The sequence below is a fragment of the Lindgomyces ingoldianus genome, assembly GCF_010093535.1.
Source record: "Lindgomyces ingoldianus strain ATCC 200398 unplaced genomic scaffold BDR25scaffold_60, whole genome shotgun sequence".
NCBI classification, from domain to species: Eukaryota; Fungi; Ascomycota; class Dothideomycetes; order Pleosporales; family Lindgomycetaceae; genus Lindgomyces; species Lindgomyces ingoldianus.
This window is the reverse complement of record NW_022985221.1, coordinates 312,024-319,404: the sequence shown is the minus strand read 5'-3', so window position 1 is coordinate 319,404 and position 7,381 is coordinate 312,024. Positions and strand designations below refer to the sequence as shown.

At 45.5% G+C, this 7,381-nt stretch overlaps 3 protein-coding genes across 3 annotated transcripts; 2 read left to right on the top strand and 1 right to left on the bottom strand.

The window, feature by feature from the left end:
* The first annotated feature begins 980 nt into the window (after positions 1-980).
* Positions 981-2,190, top strand: BDR25DRAFT_307839 (uncharacterized protein). Its single transcript, XM_033690915.1, has one exon. The coding sequence runs from the start codon at positions 1,039-1,041 to the stop codon at positions 1,966-1,968; it is 930 nt and encodes a 309-aa protein (XP_033540250.1). The 5' UTR covers positions 981-1,038; the 3' UTR covers positions 1,969-2,190.
* On the bottom strand, positions 2,141-3,547 carry BDR25DRAFT_307838 (U3 small nucleolar ribonucleoprotein IMP4). The gene is made up of 5 exons (XM_033690914.1): positions 3,451-3,547; positions 3,352-3,392; positions 2,678-3,295; positions 2,544-2,630; positions 2,141-2,474 (listed from the first exon to the last, which is right to left on the bottom strand). Exons 1-5 carry the CDS (start codon positions 3,454-3,456, stop codon positions 2,339-2,341), a joined length of 888 nt encoding a protein of 295 aa, XP_033540249.1. The 5' UTR covers positions 3,457-3,547; the 3' UTR covers positions 2,141-2,338.
* Positions 3,548-3,629: 82 nt separating this feature from the next.
* On the top strand, positions 3,630-7,338 carry BDR25DRAFT_362944 (uncharacterized protein; the record flags this gene model as incomplete). The annotated part of the gene is made up of 12 exons (XM_033696653.1): positions 3,630-3,715; positions 3,751-3,832; positions 3,883-3,992; positions 4,073-4,186; positions 4,246-4,341; positions 4,400-5,031; positions 5,084-5,197; positions 5,270-5,362; positions 5,400-5,588; positions 5,671-6,265; positions 6,313-7,286; positions 7,313-7,338. The coding sequence occupies 12 exons, from the start codon at positions 3,630-3,632 to the stop codon at positions 7,336-7,338; spliced, it is 3,111 nt and encodes a 1,036-aa protein (XP_033540248.1).
* Between the last annotated feature and the right edge of the window lie 43 nt (positions 7,339-7,381).

Here is a 7,381-nt window from a genome sequence, read left to right as displayed (position 1 = left end):
AAGTAAATGTAATTAGAGTATATTAAAACATAGTAAATAGCAAAGAAGTTAACTAAAGTTAAGAGTTTAAACAGATAAAAAGAAACAGAGGTGTAAAAGTTAAAGTAAACTAATTAATGTTTAAGTAAATAAATAAAAAAGTAAGTGTAAATATTAAAAAAATATAACTAATTAAAATAGAATTAAACATATTTAAATGCAAAAAAGTAAGAAATATAGTTTGTATTTATTAGTAATAAAAAGATTATTCTTTACAAGTGTTGTACTATACCTTTTATGTTAGTAAGTTAGAATTAATTTTCTAAAAAGTGTGTTATTTTCTCTAGAATAATTTAGTAATAATAAAATAAAAAAAATATAAATAAATAAATCTTTTATACTGCTAATAATGTTTATATAAAGTACTATGTTAGTTAGTTGCAAAGTTAGACAATAGGCAATAGGTTTAACATTCCTTGCAGTAAGGCTAGGAAGACATACTAAGCCTAAGTAACAGTGTTAGCAGATATCTATAAATATCTAGCTAGAATTAGACAGATATAACTAAGAAAAGGGGACAGTACTAGAATACAGACGCTAACATACTAATTCTAGCTTAGCAACACCTTAAAACTATAAATAGTAACAAAAAGGTAAACTTTAGCCTACTAATAATAAAACATAGCATTATAATATTACATTAAAACACCTAGAATATAGTAATAGACCTAGTAAAATATATTTATTTGCCTTAAAAATCTAGAATATTTATAAAAGTAGTAGAAATTTTTATAGGCTAATTAGACATTAATCTAGCCCTTTTTTAAACTAATAAGAGAAAAGGCTTGGCAAGATGTACAGTGAATAATAGAGATGACACCCCATGTCCCATGTCCTATGTCCCTTTCGCTGACTAACCTAATCCTTGGCATGGATCGGCAAAGTCCCCCATGCAATCGCCGACCGAACTTTTTTCGAGCTCCAACTCAATGGGATCCCCACCAACGGCTTCCTCAATTCTCAATTCCCTCACACACCAACCCTCTATCCCCCCCAACTATGGCCCCAATACAAACAACGGACCCCTCCCTCTTCCACATAGAATCAATCTCCCAATACGTCTCTCTCCCGCCGTCTTCACTCGCAACACCACTACCATCCCTCTGCGCAGCGCTCTTCTCACCACTGCTGCTCACCTATTTCTCGCCTGCACGGGGAATCGTGCTTTCATACTCAAATCTCCGGCTTGCAGATGAACCTCCAGCGAGGAAGAAAACTCGAGCCTCATCACATTCCTACTCACCCTCCCACTCACCCTCCCACTCCCGGCGCAGACGCGACCGCCAATCACCCTCACCTGACGACGACTCCAACGCATCAGATACGGAAAACCCAGAAGAACATCCCCTCCTCTGCAAAATCACCGACGAATACAATGCCGCCTTCCTCTGGGCAACCGCCGATTTCCTAGTCTTCCGTCCACGCACAAATGCCTGGATAGAAGGACGCATTACACACCAATCTTCGTCGCATATCACGCTCGCATTTTTGAATTCGTTTCCAGTGGCGGTTATGCGGGAGGGGATACCGTTGGGGTGGGCGTGGGTGGCTACTACTTCCCAGTCTGCCGCCGCGAACGAGAAACAAAGTCGAAGGAGAGGTAGAGGAGTTGGGGAGGGACATAGGGGTGATGGCTCTGGTGCAGGATATTGGATCGGCGACGACGGCATGCCGATCTCTGATATCTTAAGCATCCGGATCCGGGACTTCGAGGCTAAAACTAAGAGTGCGGGAGGTAAGGGACATTTTCGGATTGAAGGGAGTCTATTGAGTGTAGAAGAGGAGAAGGAAGTGGAGATAGAGAGGCAGAGGCAGAGGCAGGAAAAGGGGAAGAAACAGACTAGGGGGATTTTGAGGAGTCCCGAGGGGAGGGGCATTGCAGTGGAGGATGGGGAGGGGATGGACGTTGACCCGGAAGGAAGTCAATGAGGATATCGGTTTGGTAATAAGGCTTCGAAGGCTTAGGCTAGGCGTTTACAGGATTGTTTTAGAGATGGATTGGAATGTATGACGGCCTCGGGTATATTTGTGGCTGGAAAGGTAGGCATGCCCACATTCAGCCTCGATCTTATTCGGAATGAGAAACCCAGATGCGCAAACGTGAAAGGTCAATGCTTGGAGTATATGTCTATCTACCTTCCACACTGCACTAGATACCATTCATTCGATACCACGACCGTACGAAAGCGGACTTTTCCAGAACGCCGTTTCTATGCATGTATGCAACGCTTGACCCATAAACAACTACAATCACAAGCCCCAGCTCACTTCGCATCAATTCTCCACTCCTGCCTTCTCTTCAAAGATAATCCTTCTTCCTCCCCGTCCTCGTATACTGATTCAGGTGCCACTCCACATCCCCATCTTTGTTATCCAACAGCCCACTCCTAATCTCAAACAACCTCATCGTAAACCTCGGACCCACCTCCGCAAGCCTTTAGATTTCATAATTAGTAACAAAGTATGTGCTAGATGTTAAATTTTATGCAAGGAGGATGACCTACTCCACACTCTGAAACCCCGTTTTCACAAAAACATGATGTCTGACCTCCACACTATCCTCGATATTCTTAAACGTAACGACCCGATTCCTGTACTAGTCAGTCCCATACATATAGACTGTTCCTGGAAGACATACCCAACACCCGCCGTTAGCTCCCTGGGTGGGAAAAGATGCTTTAGGATCTGCACTACCCTCGTCCCAAGCTTACTCGTAAACCCTTCGAAAATGAGATGCGGATAGCTCTCACTAACAGTCCCGCGCGAAGCATTAGGTATATCCGCGCGCAACACTACATTATGCAACGAAAAGCTCGCGGTCGGTCCATGCGGGAAATGCGATATTGTAACCGCCGTCGGAGTCCCTCGATGTTCATGCAACAACACGATATCGGACAACCCCCCACTCTGTGCACTGGATACAAGACTCCCGAGCACCAGATTCCCGCGATTAAGCCTTATACTCGTCGGTAGCAACAACCGTATCTCTTTCGCAAACGTACCCAGCCTCGAACTAGGGTCTCTAGACGTGGTGACAAGGATGCGGGGATCTACGATGCCGGAGAGTTGGGCGTATTCGTCGTCGAGGGCGAGTTCGTCGTCTATACTGCGTTCGGCGCGGGATTCATCGTATTTGTAGTCGCTGCGAAGAGAGGAGTCGTTTGCGATGGACGGGTCGAGGGGTTTGCCAGATGCCAGCGAGGCTTTAAGGGCTGATCGTTTGGAGGCGAGTTCAGCGTCCCGCAGGGTGAGGGCACTACAACCGAATTTTCAGTGAATGCTATAGACATGACAGCGCCATTTAGAAAATACCGGCGGTAGAGGTAGTCCCGGCGTTCACGGGCTTGTTTGCGCTGGGAGGGTGATGTTAGTAGACTGTGAATGGGAGGATGAGGTAGAGGGTTTACTTGCTATCATTGTGTTGATAGGGTTTCGCTTTTATGGAATTGAATTAAGGAAAAGGGTCCGAACGGGTTCTAAATGGGCGCAACTTTAGCGTGAGGTTGCGAATGTACGAAGACGAACTTTTGATAAGGATCTCAGTTGAAAAATGTAGATTAGGGTGCATCGGAACCCAATCCTAAATAGGTATGGTAGCCTCAGCGCTCAGACTTGTGGCACAAAACCCAGGCAGCAGGTCACAAAACCCTTCCACTTCCGAAGACTCTACCGCACAGTCCTCGCCAGAGTAGTGTATCGCAGCCTTTCAAGTTCCGTCGCTAGCGAAACCAGCTTCCCTTCGAATGCGAATGTACTCAAGTTTAAGATCGCCGTTCCCATTCTTATATTTCTGGTAAAGCGCCGCTACTTTAGGCAGTAAAGTGAATTGCCACTGTGCGAGAGGGTACTTCTCCAGCACAGTTTGAGCTCGCAGCCCTAAGGCCGGAGCCGGTCGGCCGTCCTCTTTGCTCGCTATGGCGGCATCAAAATAGTTTCATAACCGTTATCTTACCGTAACGTAGTCAAACTAGGCTCACAGGGTCGAACAGCTATCCTGCGAGTTCGAGTTAAGATGAGCACCTACCTACTTCAGCCCACAATACAGCAGCTACTCTCAGCCGTTTAGCAAGCATACCGCCCACCTTCAACCTCTCCTTCTTTGCATAGCTCTGCTCATAAACGACTCCAAAAGCTACTCTCTTTCGCGGTCTTTCAATCCGCATCAGACGACCGTATTTGCTTCTTTCCTTGGCCACCATCGCCCAGTAATAGCTTTGCGTGGAAAGCATTTTACGTAACACTTCTCTACACTACCGGCATTAATCGTCGTCCTCCTTCTCACTACAGAGAGCTCCTGTATGAGTTTCTACGAACCACTTGAATAATGTCCCCACCTACTGTGGCACGAGAGAGCGTGTAGGTATACGGTCCATATAATTCAAAGTACGCTCGCTAATACTTCTATCCGCTTTAGCAACGACCTCTGGGCTTGTGCAGCAGCACAGCTATCCGACGATGATAAGCGAAATATAAACTTCAGTCGCCCTGATAAGCTCAACATCATCACAGAACTCCACGCAGAAACCGAAAGATCCAAGCAAAAGTCTATAGAGTCAAGATGGAAGTACACTCGCAAGAGCGGAGAAACTGTGATAATAAGGGACGTATTTGAGAAGATTGTTCGATGGATTGACATCTTCAAGCAGGTTGGGGATGTTGCAACTCAGTATGATCCAGTGCATGCTGCTCTTCCTTGGGCAGGGATTCGTTTTGTTTTGCAAGTATGTGGCAAGGTGCTGTCTAAACTTCTAAGGAGGAAGCGGCTGAAATGTCTGCAGATTGCGGTCAACGATTCCAACAAGCTCGCGTCAGTAGTAGAAGGCCTTGCTTGGATAGCAGAGTTAATATGTCGCTACTCCGTTACTGAAGCCCTATATCTCCAGGGCGTATCAGAAGCAACTAAAGAATTGGAAAGAGCTTTAGTCAAGCTGTATGCGAAGGTCTTAAGCTATTTATCCAAGGCAAAGCAGTATCTTGAGAAGGGAACTGCCAGTTTGTATACTAGTTTCTCTAGTAAAGCTTAGTAACTGACAGATGTAAACAGAGAGGATGCTCAAGAATGGACTCCTTGCTGAGACACAGCTTGATTCATGCTTGAAAGATATCCGCGCAGCGGAAACTGATGTTGGCCGAAGTGTGCCTTCTGTGGATAGAAATGGTTGGTATAAAAGGCACTAGATGATTCTGTGACGCTAAATATACCTCCTAGACAGGATCCGCGACCACGCAGAGCTGAAGGATCTGCTAGCACGCATGGATGCGCCGCTGCGAAGGGTGAACCATGATCTGAAGAACATTGACGACTATCTTCAAGGCTGGTACTGTACTAAGCTCGTAAAGCTATGGCTGATTGATTCCAGCATCGAAGCGCACAACCGTTTTGCAGTGGCTCTCCCCTGAACCGTATATGAAATATCACAACCAGGCCAAACAGGGAGTACTTCCAGGAACTGGACAATGGCTTCTGTCAGACTCTATCTTTAAGAAATGGAAGGAAGAGAGTGCCTCCTCTATCCTTTGGCTACATGGTATCGTTGGGTCAGGGAAGAGTAAGATGGTGTAAGTTGTCCCTATATCAAGTTAAAACTAGTGTTATAATTGCTTATATTCCTAGGTCGATCGTGATTGAAGACGCTCTCGAGAGCTTTAAAGCTGGCAACAACCCGCAACCCGTCTTCTTCTATTGCTCACGAAATGCAGCAGAACCTACACGCGCTGATCCTAAAGTAATCCTTGCCAGCCTTGCAAGACAACTCTCTTCTCCAGAGCTTGGAAACCGCCTGCTGAAACCTGCTGTTGACCTTTTTAATATCAAAGAAGCTGATGGATTCGCCTCCGGGTCGCTCGAGCTAGAAGAAAGCTGCAAACTTATCATGCAGCTCATTGAACAATATCCTCTAACAACGATAGTGATAGACGCCATGGATGAGTGTGACCCTAGCAAGCGGCGCGAATTGCTCAAAACTTTAGAACAAATTCTTCGGGACTCATCTAGCTTAGTAAAGATGTTCGTATCAAGTCGGGATGACCAGGACATCGTCCTGCGTTTGCACAATTATCCAAATATTGAGATAAGTTCCCAAAGAAACGCCGATGACATCATGCGGTACGTAAGAAGCCAGACGGAGCAACTCATCCAAGAAAAAGAGCTGTTACAGTACAGCACCTCTCAAGCGGAGATGAAAGAGCTTATTATAAACAAGGTGATCGAAGACGCAAATGGAATGTAAGTTTTCTGACCACGCAGTATGACTGTGTTAACCTGATTTCTAGGTTCCGATGGGCAAGTATGCAATTGCAACATCTTTGCTCATTCGATCTCGATGACGACATCAAAAACAGCCTTGGTCGACTTCCACCAGACCTACATACTCTCTACGCTGAAATTTACAACCTCCTTTCCACTAAACCAGGCGAGGTCCAAGCGGCCGTTTTCAAAAATGTCCTCCGGTGGCTATTATGTGCGCAAAGGACACTTAATACCTCAGAATTCTTAGCCGCAGTCTCAATGAACCCACAAACAGGGGATAACAGGAACAAAATATCAAAAGATATCATCCTGAAGACTTGCAACAACTTTGTTGTTTTTGATTCCCAGCAAGATACATTTCGCTTTGCCCACATATCAGTTAGAGAGTTCTTAGAGCAGCGACAAGAATACAGCAACTCGGCATCAAACGCTTTGGCGGCAGAAATCTGTCTCTGGACCATACTGTCTACAAATCCAAACTCCGGCACTCAGCGCTTGCTCTCCAAGCTTGGCTGGTATGCAAAAGCCACATCAATAAGTTTTGATGGATTCCGCGAATACTCAGATTTTCACTGGGCCACACATTGTCAGTTGGCCGCGAACGAAAGGAGTTCAGGTAGATTGAAAACTGCGTTTCAATATGTCGTATCTGGTGACAGCGGGCCAGCTTCTTGTATTGGATTCTGGAATGCTCGACTCCAGGACTGCCGGAAACCGGGCCAACTAAGATATGCAGTGGTGACTGCAGACCTAGTATCAGCTGCAGGGTTGTTTGTTTCCTGTGCTTTCGATTTCCACGAGACAATTGAAGACATCGTACGAAAAGAAATTTTGAAAGATCTCTGGACACACGGACTAGGTCACAGACTTCTACTTGTCGCAGTGAGGAACGGAAGTTGTAAGGCGCTGAGAAGTCTGTTAGAGCAAGACAGAAATAATACTACAATTGCTGAAGAGATCGTCGTGGCTGCTGCTAGAAATTGGAATAGTGGAAAGGGTCTGATGACAGTCCTTCTCGACCAGCGCGGAGCAGACATCTCAATTACTGAAGAAGTAGTCAAAGCAGCTGCAGCGAACAATTGGAATGGCAAG